At 40.1% G+C, this 19,322-nt stretch overlaps 1 protein-coding gene across 1 annotated transcript in view; it reads left to right on the forward strand.

Moving 5' to 3' along the window:
* The window catches only part of PCDH15 (protocadherin-related 15), a gene marked incomplete at its 3' end in the record, with an annotated part of 234,661 nt that overhangs the window by 140,805 nt on the left and 74,534 nt on the right, over positions 1-19,322 (forward strand). The window contains exons 11-12 of the mRNA XM_010002259.1: positions 9,079-9,285; positions 18,897-19,031. Coding sequence (XP_010000561.1) covers positions 9,079-9,285; positions 18,897-19,031 — 342 coding nt within the window. The remainder of the gene's footprint in view (positions 1-9,078; positions 9,286-18,896; positions 19,032-19,322) is intronic.

The raw sequence follows: 19,322 nt of genomic DNA on the forward strand, positions 1-19,322 counted from the left end.
AGAGTAAAGGAGGTAGTGAAAGAGTTTCCTGAGTAGCTGTTGTTAAGCAGTTTATAAGATGTGCCAGAAGTCAGCTCTGCTTCTCCAACACATCAATATTTCAGTGGGTTGGTGTCTAGTAAGGAAAAATAAAAAATTATGTTAATTCAGGATTGCAGCAAAACCTGGAGGAGTTACAACAGAAAAAATTACTGTAAGCATTTTGAGGCTAATGAAATATTCACTTTATGTCATCTCTCTAAGCTGTCTTATTTACCTAGAACAATCAATACCTCAGATTTTCTCCAGTGCAAAGGAAATGCATGCATGTCAGATGCAAAATTGGGGTAGGAGTTTTATTTCTCTTGCAAGAATTGATTTTCTGTCTTTAATGGCACAGTAATACTTGTATCAGTGACTAAAAATACTTGGAATATTGTAATGTGAGGTGGAAAAATAGAGGAATGTTTTGTAAATCTCATGTGGACACCTGTGTTCGAGGGAAAGGAAATTCATAATGTCATTTTAGAGTAGGTTTTCATACAGCCTGTATGGTTAATTCTTAAATCATTGTCTGTTTTATTGGATTGTATTTGGGCCATTGGGAAATTGGGAAGGATTCCTGTCAATTGAGCTTGTCAATAAAATCTCAAATTAGATTTTAAACCAAAAAAGGAGGAGAATTAAGTTTCCCAGCTTCAAATAACATTTGTAGCCTGACTTTGTAATAAGACTTTCCCTTGGATTGGAGTGTTATACAGCTCTTGGGGAGACAGCCACAGCTCTCTTACAAAAAGAATTGCTTTGTGTCATGGTTGCTTGGGTTTTTTGGTACCTTCCCAGCAGTGTTGGTAACAGAAATGCTCTTCAGCACCATGCTGCAGCTCTGTGGAATATTTTGAAGAATACACTTAGAGAGTATTTTCCCTATCTTATGTACCTATCTCAAAACCCTGTTATGTCCAGATAGTGTTTTAGTTAACCTGGTGTAAACCTTGTGGCAGATAATGACACAGAAAGAGTTTTATAGTGGGACCGTGTTTCTGTGTTGTTTAGGTGTTAATAGAAGGTCAGCACCATGTGTCAGAGCTGAACAGACTGTTTGAAATTCCAGTGTTACAGAAAATTGGCTTGGGATCCCATTGTGCAAGAAGTGATGTTGAACTTCCCAGCAGTGATATCTCCTCTGGTTACTCTCCAGGTTTGCAGCTTTAAATGGAGCCCTTCAGAGGGCTTCCCCTGTTGATTTGGCTCTGGGATTCTATAGGCTGTGAGTGGGCACAGGAGGTTTGGAGAAGTGCTTGCTTGGAGTATGAGTGCAGAGACTGAGCCTGGGTGTCGGCCAGACCAAATTCCAGAGTAGGGAAGGAAGGTGGTGTGTGAAGCCTGGCTACAGATAGAAGGCACCAACCTCTGCTTCACGTGTTTGGTAACATGAGTACTATTGTGATAATGGCATGGCATGAATTTCTGTGCCTGTTCCTCCTGCCCATCTGAAGGAACCTCCCAGGAGCTGGAAAGGCCACTTTGTCTTTCTGGTGGAGGTGCTTTGGATAAGAGAGATGCTCCCAGGACATGTATCAGCTGTTCTGGAGTAGTTAAGCCCTTGGCAATGTACATGATTTTCTCTGATATGGATCTCAGCAGAAATGACAGAAAGTGATGCTCTCCTACTACATGCCCTGTAGGTTAATTGGTTTCTCTGTTCCTGTTGGGAACTTCATTGATCCCCCCTCCCCCCCGCCATTGCTCTTGAGGCTCTTCAAAACTTACTGCTTTACATGAAAAGCAGGATTAGCTTCAGCAGCAGTCTCAGCACCAAACTGTGGAAAAATGTGCACTTTGAAGGCTGAACATAGAGTGCATATATACCATGTTGTGTATGGTCTGTTCATGGAACAAAGACTGGTTGCTCTTCAGAGTGGAAGTACAAGGAGACTCGGGATTTTTTCCAGCTACAGGCAAGTGCAGAGGGCAAGGCTAAATGACCAGTTTTTAAAAAACAGGTTATCAAACACAGCACTTCATACTTTTGAAAATGTTTTCTGGAATTATTTGCTCCACCATGACATTCCCTAGCATTGACGTAAAGTTGACTGGTCTGTGGTTCCCTGAATCTTTCTTCTTGTCCTTCTTGAAGACAGAAGTGGTGTTTGTTTTTTTTCAAGACCTCAGCAACCTCTCTTAATTGCCATGAACTTTTCTAGTACAGAGGAGACTTACATTAACATTGGCCAGCTCTCTTAGCATGTGAGTGCATCCCATCAGATTCCATGGATTAACTGATGTCTAGTGTGTCTAAATACATCCCTAAACTAATCCTCATCTGTCTTTCTTACTTCAGACTTTTCTGTGGGTCTCAAGAATGGAGATTGCTGAAGACAGGTCTTACCTGTAGAGGCTGAGAAGACAATCCCATTGAGTATTGTCACCTTTCCCCTGTCCTCTCTTGCCCTGTCCCCCTCAGCACCAGTCTTTTTGCACTGAGGTACTTGGAGAAGCCTTTCTTGTTGTCATTAAGTTCCAGGTGACCTTTGGCTTTTCTAAATCTGCACATTAACTTGAATGCTTAGACAGTGTTTCTCTAGTCATCCTGCATTACCTGTCCCTGGTTCCAATTTGTATAGGCTTCATTTTTAGGTCTGAGTTCTGTCAGGAGCTCCTTGTCTATATACACAGATCTCCTGCCAACTTTCCTTGATATCCTGCTTGTGTAGACAGATCATTTTTGGGCTTGGAGAAGATGATTTTTGAAAGACAATCAGCTCTTCTACACCCTGCTTCTCTCCCAGGCTGTATTCAGTGGGATCCTGCCAAGCAGATCTCAGAGTAGGCCAAAATCTGCTGCTATGCTGTGTGCACTGGGATACAGACACTTGGCTGGGGGTGGCTTATGGTTATGCTGGCCCAGAAAGGCTGTGAGAGCTTTACCTATCACACAGTCATGTGTTCTGGCTTGACTTGGGAACGAGATCCTGGCATTCTAACTATGATAACTGTGTGTGACCGTAGCTCAGTGATCTGTGATCTGTGAAAATAAAGGCAAATTGAATATTAGAAATTAGTAAGAAGGACAGAACAGAACAGAGGAAAAATGCTGTGGTGCTGCACAGGTACAGGCTGTTCATCTGTTTTGACCACAGGGCACAGCTTTGGTCACTCACTGGAAGGACAGAGCAAAACTGAAGTAGGTTCATAGCAAGTGAGGAAGGAAGAAGACATGGTAGACACCTGTAAAATATTGTGTCACAGCCTAGGAGTGGCAAGGAACTAATAGCTCACTGTCTCCTGCAATGTAAGAGCTAGGAGTTACCAAGTGAAATGAGTTTAGAACAGGCAAAATAAGGTTGTTCTTCATCTAATACAGTTGTTGTGCTGTGACAGACAGCAGTGGGGGACTGGAAGCTCTCGTGGGCTCAAGGGGAGGCTGGTTTGTCTTTTGAGAGAAAAATATTAATGTACAGAGAAATCTGGGGAAATCTGAGCTGCTTATGTTCATCTCTAGGCTTCTCTTTGGCTGAAGCTGTGGGTTTGTGCTGGGTAGGTTATTGGTTTGATCTAGTATAATTCTTCTTTTGTTCTTATTATTATCAGTTTCAGGAAAAAAAAAAAATAATGCTAGCAGGCAATGAGAAGACAGGCATAAGCTGAGGCTCACTAAACTGAAAATTCCTGAATTGCTATTACAGAAACTGTCCAAACTCCATGTTTTTTGAGTCTTAAAAGTCTTGAATTATCAGACTTTTTTCCACCACTTGAGAAACTTTGTATTTGCTGGTTTTGGTAGGTTTTTCTAATAATATCAGTTCTGGTCTTCTCAACCTATTTTGATCTCTTGGGTCCATGCACCTGTTGACTCTTTTTAGTTATCTTGATTCAGAGTGGCTCTAATTTCCCCCCTTCCACTGTATCTCAAATAATTTTCCTGCACTTAAAAGGATTTGTGTTTATTCTTCCTTGCTCTTCCAAAATTTAAAATGGTGGCACATAGGGATTCCAGCACCATGAGTAACACCTTGTTCATTTAGTTCAATCAGCATGATAAAGACTTACTAGTTTGAAGTAGGTCTGGGCTGCAGCAGTTAAGAACTTTGAGAAAACTTCACAGTGTTTGCTATAGAGTAGGTCTCTGGAAAGCAACCTGTGTGTTAGAAATCTCATCTTTCTGAGCATGGTGCTTTCTCTCAGATTTCTCTGAGTACGAAGTGCAGAATATAAACCGCAAGACAAAATCTTTCAAAAATACTTTCCACTTGTTCTTAAACTGCCTCGTTCCTTCCTCTCTCTTTTGAAATGCAACTGAAGATGGTCTCCTCTGATGATCTTGCACAACAGTTGAGATGTATTAGCAGTAATGGGAAAAAAGGTGATTGCTGTGCCTCAAAGTAGAACATGAACAGAACAAATGAGAGTGGTTTTGTACTTGGGGTGACAGATTAGAATGGAAGAAATGTGTTAAACAGTTGCTCGAATAGTTGCTCAATCCTTCTTGACAATGATGAAATCTTCAAAATCCTTAGTTTGGTTGAACTACTCTGTGTCTCTGGATGGTGTTAAGTACAATAACTGCTTTTTATATTGGCTTTTCAAATGTTTATCCCTCACATGAACTCAGTATTCAATTACTTCTCCTGGCTTATCACTGTCACAAAAGCCTACGTAGTCTAAATAGTCTGGAAATTTCTGTTCTTCTTCAGGTGATGCTTTCCCGTGTGAATACGGAGAGAAAAAAGGATGCAGGAAAATCAAACCCCTTCCTCTACATCAATGAAATGTTTCTTCTTATCAGTCTCTCTCCCAGGTTATCACATGAACGTTGAAAGTAGAAAGTTTTCCTCATTTTTAGCAGCATCTCATTATGGTAAATGTTTTTCTTTGCCTTTAGAGCACTGTCACAGACACATGCTAGGAATACCAGTTGATTGTGATTTAAGATTGACTCTAAATTGTGTCATCACTTGAAGCAATGAAAATAATGAAATCCATAAATTCTATTGTGTCTATTCTATTTACAGAAATAGCTACATTTCCTTTGTGCAGTAAATACACATTATTTTCATTTAAAACTTCAGCATCTATCACTTAAAAGTGAGCATAGTGACTTGATTAGTTAGCTTTTCCTTTACGTGAAGGGAAGAAGAAAGCAATTCATGATTTGGAAAGGTGGGCAGCTCTGAGTATAACTGTTCATTGCACCACAGTATCATAAGCCTCACTGATGCTTTTTTTTTAGCATAGTGTCTAGACACATTTTGTGCCAATTTCATTTCACTGCCACATCACAAGCTTCATTGACAGTAAAGTCAAATTTCTTCACTGTTCTAAAAGGTATTCTGTTCTTCTTGTCCTTAAGCCAATATTTTGTCTGTTTCAGTAGTTCTTTCCTTATGCTGTACTTTCTGACCTTGTAAATTAATCCAGTGTGTGATATACAACCTAAAGCTTACCCTAAATCTAGATAAATTATGTCTCTAGTTTCACCTTTACCTCCCAATTCTGTTAGGGACTTAAAAGAAGCAGCTTTGTCACACCTGACCTTCCTTCTCTGTATCTGTGAGGACTGTTCCTTTTTATAATTACATTGGTTTAAATACTCTATAATGATCCTGTCTTCTTCACAGCTGGAAGTTAAGTTTGAGTGTCTGAAGTTCCTCAGCTCTTTTCCTTGTTCTTGCATTAAATAGAACATCTGAAGCAACCTGCCTGTAGTTCTCCAGTACTGCAGCTCCTTCAGTGACCCATCAAATGCCAGAGGCTTTTTCATACTTCTTTGACTGTATCTCTTGAAAAGCTAGGGTGAAATCCATGGCAGGGGAAGGACAGGTTTTGGTGGCCTTCAGAAAGGAGATGAGGGGAAGACTGGAAGCAATTACAACAACAGGATTTGTAAAATTTATGGTTCTTGCTGGGATGTTTGTGGAAAGGGAACAAGACCAAAAAAATGACATGACTTAGAGGATGCACAGAGGTTGTTGTCAGCCAGGCAGTGGCTCTCTCCTTGCCCTCTGTTCTAGTAGCCCACTTGAGGTTTTCTCTGCCCTTTTTAGGTTGATATATTCGGGCAGTAAAGTTTTCATAGCATGCTTAGGTGGATGCATCCATTCTAAACCCACTGTAACTTCCAACAGCAAAAGAACAAAAGAAGCTCGGGTACCTCTCAGAAAAGCCATCAGAAAAGGTCCATTTTTGGATATATTGTGAATCTTCTTCAGATGGAATTCTGGTTTTTCATTTGCTGCACATAAATATTGGGGATGCAGTGGCAGTTCTGGAAAGGCAGTGGTTCAATGAGCTTAGAGGTTTCTAACAACCAGAATGATTCTATGAGTCTGTGAAGCACTTTCATTGGTGGTTTCCAAAGCTTGGCTTTTTTCCTAAATACGGGTGTGTTTAGAAACCAAACTTCATCAGATGGCAGCAGAGGGGAGATGGATGTGGTGGCTTTCACATGGTAGCCTTTCTGCTGAGCACTTGTTGAGATGTGTCCTGGTGCTGCAAGGAACACTTGCTGCTGGCAACAAGTGGTTGAGAAGCAACTGTGACTTCATGAAGGATTAGCTGCCTAATTCTGCCAAATTCTCAGATGGACCGGCCAAAGGGAATTATTTTGACCACTGTACCCAAACTGAAGGAAAGCACCTGCAAAGCTCAGGTGACTTTGAGTTGAAGTGCCCGCTGAGGAAAGAATCCTCTTCCTTGTCATTTTGGTCTCTAGGGCCTAACATGTAAAGTCCAGCCTTAGGAGCACACTTCTTTCTTTGTGTTTGACCATCTGTAATTTAGAGAACTGTCTTCAGCTTTAGAAGTACTGTGGTGCTGATGTAGCAAACACCCTGCACAGGGGAATATTCCCTGTTGTAACCCAGGATGGAGCTGTGCTCATTTGGCTTTAAAGCAAGGCTTCAGTGCAGCCCTTTTGCAGAAGATTGGCAGCCTCTGTTATTTGCATTTTCCTTTTTTAGCAACTCCTCATCACACTTTTTTCCCCCCATGCTTTTGGTATATTAGCCTTAGGCAAAGACTCTCCATATCAGGACATTTTTGGAGTTTCATCCTGCTGTGTCAGGACACAGAGTACTTCCAAGTAATTTTGGTGACATCAGTTTTTACATGTGAAGTTCATTTTCATCCAGCAGAACAAGGACTCCAGGATAACCCTCAGTTTTGCAAATTATATTTGGGAGTCACTTGTCTGGTCTCCAGTGCTCTCACCAGCTACTGCTACACTGGATTTTTAAATACCTTTATTTGAGTAAGAGTAATTGAACCTGGCTGAAAAAAAAATGTACTTACTGTGATAGGATTTATGTGAGGCAATAAAGGGTTTGATCACTGGTAGTATCCTGTGTCCTAGATGTGTGTAAGACCAGCAGTGGTTAAGTATGTTGCTTCCTGCACCCTGGTTGCTGAAATCCGTAATGTGCCAGTGACTGAACTAGCAGAACTCTCAGTTCCTTCAAGAGAGTTTTGTCTCATTAACAAAAAACTAATCTCCTAGGAAAAGCCCTATTAATTTCAGCTGCTTACATAAAAACACATGCCAGATCTGACCTCAGGAGTCAGAAAACAGCCAACAGGTTGGTGGTTGCTTTTAAATCTGTGCCAGTGTCAGTGTTGCCCATCTCTTGGTCACTAGTAATCATGGTGTATATTAGAGAGGAAAATACATTTTGCTAAAACCTGAGTGTTTTCAATATGTTTCTTAAGAATTACTACAGGTATAATCACCTACTTTGAACAAAAATAACCATTTTTATGTTGATACTTCTTTATACTTGAAATATTTATCAGCAGCAGCAGCATACTCTTGTCTCTTGGTAAACAAAGCAAACCCTTGTACAGAATTAATACTTTGTACACAAAAACTCAAACACACACCTGCCAAACAAAACCTAAAAAAACCCAAACCAAAACACCCAAGCATCTAAAGAAGAAAATGTAGCAAGTTCATGAATTCAAAAGGGCATCTGTCTGGATTTTTGGATTTGAAAAATGATAAATTATCTGGTTAGAAACAGGGGACATACCAGAATTAAAGAAAATCTCTGTAAGCAACAAGTACTGTTAACAACAATAATTTAGGTACTGCTCTCTCTCTTCTGAAATGTTTTAATGCCTGAGAAGTTTATTGCACAGTACATTTCCCATGCCTGCTGAGAGGTACCAGAGCACTGCTGGCACAGTCTGAGGGGCTGTGTGCTTACAGATTTTGGCACAGAAGCCACAGGAGCAGGAGGCTGCCCAATAGTACCCTACTCTTGCCTTGCTGCAGGCACACGTGCAGGACTGTATTAAAACTGGTTTGCTCTTTACAAGCAAAAGAAAACAATTGTCTTTTACTTCTCTTATTTAATTAGGAATAAATAGTGTTGTTTTTTTTTAAAAAAGAAAGCAACATCATACATTTATATTAGGTTTGCACACTGGAACAGGCAGTTAGTGCTTTTCTGTTTGGGAAGTTTGAAAACAAGAATAAATCAGGAGACACTGTGAGTGAATCTTGGTAGGTGAGGCATTGCCATGGAAAAGTGGGGGTTATTGACTGATGTAAAGAATTTTGCTGGATATCAAAAATAGGCTAAACTAAAGTCCCACTCATCAAACACAAGAAAGATGGTACTTGGGAGAGAGGAAGAAGGAGTCATATTCAGGACAAGTGCTCTTCCACTAATCTGCAGCAAGTCCATGTGTACCATCATAATGTTTTGGTGTTGGCTCTCTTGCTGGGGTGGGTGTAGGTTCTGCTGTACAATCAGCAGTTTCCGGTTTCCTTTCATCCTTCAAAGATTTTCCAAAGCTCTCAATATTGGTAGTTGGAGGAGCTATGTTTGTGTGTGTGTGCTGGATAGTTCGGAGTTTCGCTGGGGCTCCTCAAAAGGTTATTGTGACTGAAAATCTTCATGCCCATATATCCTACCTGATTCTTTTTTGTATCTCTTTTTTTCCTGATTCCAAGTTTCATAGTAAGGTGATTATTATTACATTATTATTTGTTTTTTATAACTGGGTTGTAATCCTTCAATACAAGCCCACACCAGTTAGTAACTGTTTGTAGTTTGACTTGGCTGAGAGCCTGTGACAAACAAGGTGTTTTTTCAGGCTGAACAGGACAACGGCCACCCTCTTCCTGCCTTTGCCAACCTGCATATTGAAATCCTGGATGAGAACAATCAGAAACCTTTCTTCACAAGAGCCACCTACGAGGGCTTCATCCTGGAATCCTCCCCAGTGGGAACAACCATCTCAGACAACCGGAATCTCACTTCTCCCCTACAGATTGTGGTGTTGGACAACGATGTGGAGGAGGTATGTTTCTTGTTCTTTTAGTGTCCTGCTGGTGTTGACATTTTTATTCTTTTCAGAGTTCTTTCTTTTTTCATTTTTTTAAATTGAGACAAAACTGTTTTGACCAATTAATTGAAAAAAGATTTGTAATGTCATTCTTACAGTTTCTTTGTTTTTGTTGTGAGTTCAAATAGATTTGAAATTGCATCTGAACTGAAAAATTAACCTCTGTTTTCCTCAGCTCCACTTCAAATTGTGTTCTGTTAGAGAATATTAATGCTTAGTGTGAAAAGGAAGGGGAAAAAAAGAATTTGGTGAGAAGGATGAATCTGCCACACAGTGTGGGGAAATGGGAGCTCAAAGTGGAAGGAAGCAGTATTTTGAACAAAGCAGGAAGAGGAGGAATAGGAGAGCAGGAGGCTAAAAGGTCAATCCATTCTTTGCTCTGCCCTGACTTTGATCCTAATAGTACTCACAGTAAAAATTAAGTGTCTTCAAAAGAGTAGTAACCAAGCAGTACCAGTACCATCCATGCCTTTAGGGCTGACATTTCTTCTGTTCTGGCCAAGGCTGTTGCTGGTAGGTGTTTTTTTTATACCTTTTCTTTTTCCTCTAGTTACTGTTGTGTCTCCAGTTGTCCCCTTTGTTCTTTTTTGTTTCTGTTCTTTTGGTCTCCTCTTTATCTTCAGATATGTGAGGAAAGCTAAGCTGTAGGCATAGATTTTCTAGTAATATTTCTCGTTTCTACCAATACTAATAAGGTTCTTAGCATGATAGTCTGAAAACAGTCTGCTCTCTGGAAGTTTCTGTTTTGACATGAGCAAATTCATTATTTTTGAGAACCACAAGAGATCATTGTCACTAGAAGAAGCTTTCTCCATTAGTGTCTGCAGTAGAGTTAATTTATTGTCCTAAGGAGCTATTCAAAGCCCAAACTCATGTGAAATACCCATTAAAATATCTCAGTCAATTTATGAGCATTCTTCAAAGTCAGCTGGAAGGCAGGTGGAAGTGGTGGATGTTGAATGTGGCTTTCTGAGGGGCTGGATGAAACCTATGGAATAAATGCCCATGGCAGTCATCATGAGGCTTTGCTGATGATGTGCATTGCTTGTGCAGGACTCTTGCTCAGGACTGGGTTTGCTAAAAACAGTTTCCTTCTTTGACCCAATTGATGGCATCTTGGAGGTTGCTTAATACAGGAATAAGAAAGTTGTGCAGGCATCAGTATGTGTTTATGTTTGCTATCCATTGTCTGATGCTGTTGTATAAAATCCACTTGTGTTAATGTGTGCCCAAACACAGCAGAAATCTAATTGCATGAGTTACTGTCCACAGTTCTAAATCCTTTTCAGGCTACCAATCTGAGCTATTTTCTCTGGCAGCTGCTTTTAGTTCTGTGATCCTCATGTATCAAGGAAAAAATTCAGGCATCTTTTTAGCCTCAGCAAATTGCTGTCTATTTTGTTTTATCCACACCTTCATGAAAGTACTAGTGAAACCCCTTGGTTCAAATATGCCTTGGTGCATATCTGTTTGGCACAGAAATCTGGGATTTTAGGGCACTGTTGCTGCCCACCTAACAACACCCATGACTGCATATCACCTTTACAGACATGGGCAGGGAGGCTGTTGGTCACCTGCAGAGGGGCAGACTAGACTGATGCATTAGGTATGGCCTGAAATTCAGGGCAGGGTTTTAGAGAACCCATTTCTGCCCAGGTTGCTCCACTGCCAGTTAGTACTAAAACCTCACTGCTAATCCACAATGTGCTGCTGGTATTTCTCCTGTCTGCAAGTCCACCTGTGCTCCAGGGGTTGGAGATGTTTCCCCTCAAGGCTTTGTAGCTGCAATGGCCAAGGAAAATCCTGGTGTGCACACAAAGCCCAGAGCAGTTAAAGTCATGGATGGTGAAAGAGGGACTGAATCACTTGTGCTTGAAGTCGTTCAAAGCAACTGTTTTAGTTAAATACTGTTCAGTGTCACAGTTCAGATATGTAAATTCTTGTGGCAGTTTCCCATGCCAGTGGGATTTTTCAAGACTCTCTTATTTCCTGGTAGGTGACACTGACACAACTAAAGTAATGACAGAAAGACTTAAGACTTCATTAACCTCCAGAGGGTATTCAGGTTGTAGTTAACAGTGCTCTAATTAACCTTTCCCTGGCAGTGGGACAGCTCTTCCCACAAGATGTCACAGGCAGATTTGATAATACAAGGTTCTTTGCTGTAACTACATATCAGAACATACAGGAGAGTGAAAATTAACATTACTTTGAACTGTTAAGCATTGAACTTGGGCTGCCTGCCTGAATGAATCATGTAACTACCAGGTAATCAGTATAGCACACAATATTTGCATACTCTCCAACTGCAAGTATTTCATTACGAAATCTTCTGCATTAAAGAGTAATTTGTTCCTTTAATGCAAACTGCTTAATGACATTGTAATGTAATCCTAGTATTTATATTGCCCTACAAAAGTGCTTTCTGTGACTGGCAAGTTCAACACCAGGTTTTGAGAGGGGCTCTGAAACAAGCAGTTTGACCATAGGGCTTCACATTTTATTGCTGTACCTTCCCTGTAGCACATTAGCACATTCCCATGCAGTTATCTCAATACTTGGGTATTGAACAGGGTGGGATATTCATATACTTGTGTCTGTCTGCACTAGGATTTTCAACATAGGTGTGGCCCAAATGTTTGTCGATTTAATTGCATCACTAATAATAAAAAACCTGACCAATCTACAGCGGATATTTGAGTTGAGAGCACTAATGCAACTTAAATTATCTGTACCCAAAGACTATAAAAAACAATGTTGTCATTCTTGAACACAAGTTGGTTTATGCAGCTGATTGGAGGTTGTTAAAAAAGACCTGAAATTGCATAGTCACAGGGCATTGCCATTCAAAGGCAAAAATATTTCCTATTTCATGTGGTTGTTTTCCATCTTTTTTCTTATTGTCATTGAGTAATGGATAACATGAGTTTGGTTATGTTAGTGAAAATCTAGTTCAGTCACATGATACAAAGTGAAAGCCAAAAGTTTTTCTGTGAATTATTTTTGTTTATTATTTAAAAGGGGTAATGTTTGTGTTGGGAGTAACTGCCAAGGGTTTCTAGAATGGGAAATGATGTGGCAGAAAGGCTTGATTTTGAGACCTAGGTGTTAGCTTAAGGTGCATTAGTATGCACTGGTAATGCTTATTAATTTCTGTCGGTGTTAATGTTCTGATGGCTTCATTGTATCTTGGTAAATGAGTTTAGGAAGTAGGGATGGCTGATGAGAAGGTGACACTGATTCTCTAGGTGCTTGTGCATATTAGTTTCCCATACCAACAATGGCTAAACTTAATGTATTCAGTCTTCTAAATGACAAATCAGTGGAGATTATACTCATATTTCATATTAAAATAACTCCCTGTCCTCAGATAAATTCATGAAGAAAAAGTGGTCATCTTAACTGCAAACCTCAAGAAAAAACCAAAACATATTCTAAATTTAAACCTTGTGAGAATTATAATAGGGTCCTGTTATAAGCCTTCCAAAAATGAATTTATAGATGTGACTTTGCAAACAGACCTTTAACTAGAGCAGCACTGCCAAGCGCTGACATAATTAAGTGGTTTGTTTAAATGGCATAAATTAAATTAAGCCACACGAGTACCTAAAGACTTGAGTAAACCAAAGCTGAGATGAGGAATTTGAACAGTGTGATGTGAGTGCTGTTTACACACAGCTTCCCGAGCCACTCCCTTCCCTGCTCTTTGCTGCCCTGCCAGAGCACTAATTTCTTCAGCTCTGAGGATTAGGGTTGGTGAAGAAGCTACACAGTAACCACTTCACTGCCTTGTATGGCAAACACTGTTGAATCCCTCTTAAAAAGAGAGAGAAATGAAGGCCAGAATTTGCGCTCCAACTTGGAAGCAGCTGATCAGCATTCCCACCCATTCCGTGCTACTTGGCTCCCAAGGTGTTTACTGACACCACACGCCGTGTCTTGATGGATAGACTCAGGGTGTAAGGTCACTTGTGCCTCGCTCATTAGCACACAAAATGGATGTCATGTTTGTGAGGTGTGCCAGCACAGTGCTCAAAAGCACTGAATGTGTCCCAGCAGGCATTGGAAAAGCACCTGTGCAGGAAGGCTGATGTTTCTGCAAATGCCTACAGGATGCAGCCCCCTGGGCAGTGGAACATGATGCAGGCCAGCTGTTTCCATAGATTCCTCTCCAGATCCTTTTCAACCAGACCATTTCTTGGTTTCTGCTTCCATTGTCTGTAAAGTGCTTCCAGAGACCTTGTGGGAAACTTCAAAGAATTATTGTTTTACATAAAGGTGTCCCTGCAGCAACCCAAGAGGTCAGAGCAAAGAATGGATAAAATAACTTTAAAATGTAACTACAAATGCAGGGTATGTATTTCCAATTATATTATTCAGATAAGGAAAAGTTATGGATTTTTTTTAATCTTGAAGTACTGAAGCATTTTAAATACTGAAGTGTTTTTCTCTAGTATTTGCTTGATTGCCTACATCTTTCACTGCTACTTGTTTTGCAGACAATGTTCTCTCAAGAGAAGAGTTCTCATAATGCTGCTGTCCCTGTATAGCACTTCTGTGACACTCTAATAGTCACATTACCAAATAATAATTGAGGAAATATGCTTTCAAAATGTACCAGCCCATTAATATCATTATTAAAACAAACAGAAGTGAAAGGCAAAGCTAAAAGTCTGCATCTCTTCTATTAGGATTTATAAAAACAGGGCTTTTCTTCTCTGAATCTTTCTGCTTCATAAGGAAAACCAACAATCTTAACATTGAATCATTGTATTTTTTCCTTTATTTGTGTGGCATGAATATCTAATGTTTTCTGCCTCCTGAAGCTATTCTTTCTCTCTTTGAGTTCTTTGGAGCCCTCAAGGAATTTGTTTTCTGTTTAAAACAAAAGCAGTTGCTAATTAGTGGAAGCACTGAAGATGCTGACATTTCTTTCCTGCCCTCTCCCACGTGTGGCTCATTTTTATGACGAACCGAAAATGCTTTTTTCAAAGCTGTTCTGTTGGGTTTTCAATCATTTGTACCTTGGATGGACAAAGCCTAGTAAGTGTCCAGTGCTTTTTAACTCCTGACTTTATTATGGTCACGCTTGTGCCTCAGCCCTGGCTTTAGGCAGGGACTGCAGAGGTTTTGGTGGGGATTGAAAGAATAAAGAAGTAAAAACTGGAAATCTCAGATTTTTTCTTCAAAGAAGGACATGAGTGGAAAATATTTTCTGCCTCACCTAGAAATAAGGAGGCCAAATGCTGAAAACATCTCTTCAACAAAACTCTCCTCCACAGGAGTTTTAGTGAGGATCATCCTCCACTTGAAGAATGTCAGAAAAGCAAGATGTGTCAGTAAATTTTCTTAGTTATTAATACAAGTTTTTTGAGACAAGCCTGTGCTAGCAATTGGGAAGAACAAACAGTTCTTATGCTCTTGAAGCTTGTTCTGGCTACCCTGGAGAATTTATCAGCCAAACACATTCCCTATAAAAAGTCTTGGGGGATGGTGAAACACATACAGCGTATGTGTCATTGTCTGCTAATTCTGGAGAACAGCATGTAATTTTGGTGTAATTTAAGGAAATTGTAGAAAACCCTTGGCTTTAGAAAGAGCTGTAAGCCCTTCTAGGAGGGCAGGAGCATAGTGTTAAACATCCACACAGTCTTTCAGATTTTTAGGAACTTCTCCAGAGGTTTTCAAGCAGAATAAAGTCAAACCCAAGCTTTGTTTATTAGGGGATCATTGGAGCACTTTCTGTGTCTCATTTGATTGTGTTTTTGTCTGTAACCAATTTTTCCCCAAGTGTACTGCTTTGATGGTGTCCAGCAGTATCAGGGTTGTGTTGCTTTTCTTGTATTCATTTTGTATCACATGGTTTTCTTTGTAGGTTGCACCAGGTGCCTTTCCAGTAGGTATTGGGTATTATGGTTGCAAAATGACTTGTTGTTTGGATTGTGTGGTTTATTTGTTTCCTTCTGTCATGCTCCATTTTTCTCTGCCCTGTTGTTGTTCCTCTGAGTCTGGGACTGTCACTTGTTTTGTGAAGCCTGCAAAGAGCCCTTTAAACACATTGGACCAAATTCATTTAGGGCATGAAGTGGTACCATGGTTACTCTGTGATTGCTTTATGTTCATTAAATAATAATATGTCTATTAATAATATTTCTATGTAATAGAAATATTAATTATTACAAAAGGTCTCTTTTTTAATTTAAAGAGTACCTACTAGTCAGCTGGAAGTATGCAACTATATCAGGTTTGAACTACGTGCTTGAAATGGTCCTTGCAGGTTGCATGTACACTCTTTTGTGTGAATTCTGATGGTTTTCTACTTAAAATGACATGCTAAAAAATTTGTAGAGGCAAGTTACACAACTCAGTAATGCAGTCAGAAATCACAACTCTTAAATCCAGTCCCCAAATTAAAAAGTTTTAAAAAATCCAAACGTTGAAAAGAATTTTGGCAACATAGGTGGATTTTTTCCCCACAATTGTATTCTCTCACACTGTCTGCCACATAAAATGTTCACAGTTAAGTTGAGCAGACCTTCTTTTCAGCATAAAATGTGATAAAAATTTAGAAGCATAGCAGTGCCAAGATGAAGAAAACCAGTTTCTTTAGAGGTCTGACATGCATGGAAGGCAGTAGAAGTAGGCACTGGTTTAGCTCACATGTGAGGAAAAAGTCTCTAATACAAGAATAGCTGAGGAATAGGACAGATGACTTTGGAATCTCCATCACTGGTGGTTTCTCTCAAGAACAAATTAAGGGGGAAAAAAATAATGTTTTATTAGTGTTCAGAACAACATGACAAGCAAGAACTGTGACAACTAACCGGGGTTTTTGTAAATTAAATTTTTGACTGATTTTATGTTGTCTACAAAGTGAACAATTATTGGCAATTACCTTCTGTAATTTTTCACGAAAAAAGGGCTTTCCATTTGCATAGCTATAAAATGAATTTTAATTTTGCTGAAAGCTGGCATAGTTGCAGCAAAGCTTTAGGCAACAGGAAACCACTCATTTGAAACACTCTGGTATTTCTTTCATGGAGCTTTCAGCAACTGAAATGCTTCCTCATTTAAATAGTATCATCTTAGCCTTCCAAAACCTGTGCTTTAGAGTATTTTGGATTGCTGAAATTGTGTCCCTACCCGTGCAGGGGGGTTGCAAGGAGATGATCCTTAAGGTCCCTTCCAACCCAAATCACTGTATAGGTTTTTCCTTCTCCTCCTGTTGTGCTGGTCTGTCCTTGTGGTTGTTCATTCTGACTCTCAGTGCATGTTGGAGTTCGCTCCAGTGCTCCTGCCTGCTATCCTGGAGGGGTTGGGGGAACTTTCCAGAGGTCTGTTTTCTTTTTTTAAACAACATAGGGATGACAGTGACAGGGCAGAAGTTAACCTTCTAGAAGCATTTTAGGTTCAGATTGAGAAAACGTTCAGGGACAGACATCATCGTGCTAATCCAGTGCCTGAAGGGGCTCCAGGAAAGCTGGGGAGGGGCTTTTCACCAGAGAGAGCAGTGAGAGGACAAGGGGTAGTGGTTTTAAACTGAAAAAGGAGAGATTAAGTTAGACATAATGAATAAATTCTTCACTATGAGGATAGTGAGGCAATGGAATAGGTTGCTCAGAGAAGCTGTGGCTGCCCCATCCCTGGAGGTGTTGAAGGCCAGGTTGGATGGGGCTTGTGCAGCCTGGTCTGGTGGGAGCAGTCCCTGCTCATAGCAGAGAGCTTGGACCCTGATGATCTTGAAGGTCCTTTCCAAGCTTCACCATTCTATGCTTCTACTTTTTGGATAATGTATTGAATTCAGCCATTTATGCCTGTTGCCTGTCCTGCTCTGCATGGGGCAGCTTCTGTAGAATTATGTTGAAAGGTAGCCAGTAAAAATAATTTAAAGTTATGTCTTGTGCAGCCACTGAATTGTGTGTTAGATGTTATTCATGGTAGTGGTCCCCTGATTCCTCATCTCCACATTATTTTGAGCAGTTTGAAACACTTTTTATAGGACTCATCTCCCAGCCTTTTGTATTTTGCCTGCTCCCGTTTGCCTTCTTCCTCTATAATCTCACTTCATAGAGCAGAAATAAACTGGATAACTTATGTCCCAGAGCAGCACATTAAGTCAGGTTAAATTAATCAGATTACATACAAGGACACAGATGTGTTATTTGGGATACTGTAGGCAATAAAAGATAATGTAATTTATTTTAAAACTTAACTTCAGTATAGAGTATTACTGCAAGTATATACCCTTGCAGTATAATCACTTTAATAACTCAATAGCATCTTTAAAGACATGGGAGAAGGTATTTCTGAGATCTTTCATCCTGGTCAAGATTTACATTTCTGTCACTTCAACAACATGGACATCCCAGAAGTCTTTTCAGAACCACCAGGGCATAGGAAGCTTAAACACCCTTTTTGCCTGTCCTGGCATCCAGCAGACTGCAGGGGAAGGACCAAGCTGGGAAGCCCATTTTGCAGCTTTGGATCCATCAGATAGCTTCACACTGGAAGGGACTGGCTTGAGGTTCTGGACTTTTAATTAATCTGCTCTATTCCCTGTGAATACAGTCATAACTTCTCGTTCTGTCTGGGGCAGGATCATTCCTCCCCTTTCTGTTAGCTGAGATTTTGTTTGTCCCAAAATTCATTTTCCCCAGCAGACGTTTCATTCTTCTTCCCCATGCTGTTTAAATCTGCCAGCCATGCCAGGAGGCAGGATGGAAGGGGAAGGCTGAGTCCGTGCTGGTTGCTCAGGATCTCTCACGCTGCAACATGGTTTTGCACACAGCATTGGAACTGCTGCACCACTCCTGGTGCTTGCCCAGTTGTCCATGGAGCCATCCTCACCTGGAGCCTGCATTCCTAGCCTTTGGAAGCCAGCAGGAACCAGTTTACAATGCCTTGACTTGCTTGTTCTGTTTCATTTTTTTCTCTTCTCTTTACCTTAAAATGTTACTTCCTATTTAAAGTTAAACCACAGTTGATTTACTGTGGTTTACTCACAATCAACTGAGATTCATAAATCTGCATCAATAAATTTTTATTCTATTCAAGACATAAAGAGGATCTATGAGCAGCATCCATTCAGTGATAAGCTTCAACACATAGGATTATCTCGTTTCATTGCATCAGCCCAAGTGTTTTATTGCTCTATTCATCAAGTTAGGTTTTGTTTAGTTTTTAATATGATTAAAGGCAAATGCTTGAGTCTTGTGCCTTATGTTGTTGCTTTACATTTGGCTTAAAAATTCTTTTTCTAAGGAAAAAAAGCAACGTCTAAAATTAAGAGAGACAGGTATTTATTTACCATTGGGTTTACTTACTCCATAGGTTAAAGTGGAGTTTTAATACATTCTCCATCAGGAAAATTAGATTTTTAGCTCAGCAGTGTTACTTTTTACAGTTTTGGATTTTTTTTTAAAATATTGTAGATTCACTTAGTCACAGTATTTTTACTTTCTGCTTATTTAGGTTTCAACTAAAACAAGCACTTGCATTGAGTAATTGGAAATGTATTGGTATCTATGAATTTATAATAAAATGCTCTTCTTAAAATATTGTTCAAGACCAAGGATCCCCAGCTTCATCTCTTTCTGAACGATTACAACACGTTTTTCACTGTGACTCCCAGTGGCATCACCCGCTACCTCACCCTGCTGCAGCCTGTGGACAGGGAAGTCCAGCAGCTCTACACCTTCTCGGTAAGCTCACTGCTCCTGGAGCCACCTCAGGCCTCATCCAGATCAAGGGTGGGGAAATCCAGAGGGAGAACAGCACTGTAAAGCAAGAAAATGGCCTTGTAATCCCCATTCTGCTTTATTTTGGTATAAAATTAAAAGGCAGCAAACGTAAACCACAGTCAGCAGTACTTCAACAAAAAGAAAAAAGGAGGAGAAGAAGCAGCTTAAATGGACTTAATGCTCCCTCAGGTATTTCTCAGCCTGGGTGTAGACACCTTAACCAGCCCTAAGCAATTTGCACACGTGCTGTAG

The sequence above is a fragment of the Chaetura pelagica genome, unplaced genomic scaffold (genome assembly GCF_000747805.2).
Source record: "Chaetura pelagica isolate M959 unplaced genomic scaffold, ChaPel_1.0 scaffold517, whole genome shotgun sequence".
Lineage (NCBI taxonomy): Eukaryota > Metazoa > Chordata > Aves > Apodiformes > Apodidae > Chaetura > Chaetura pelagica.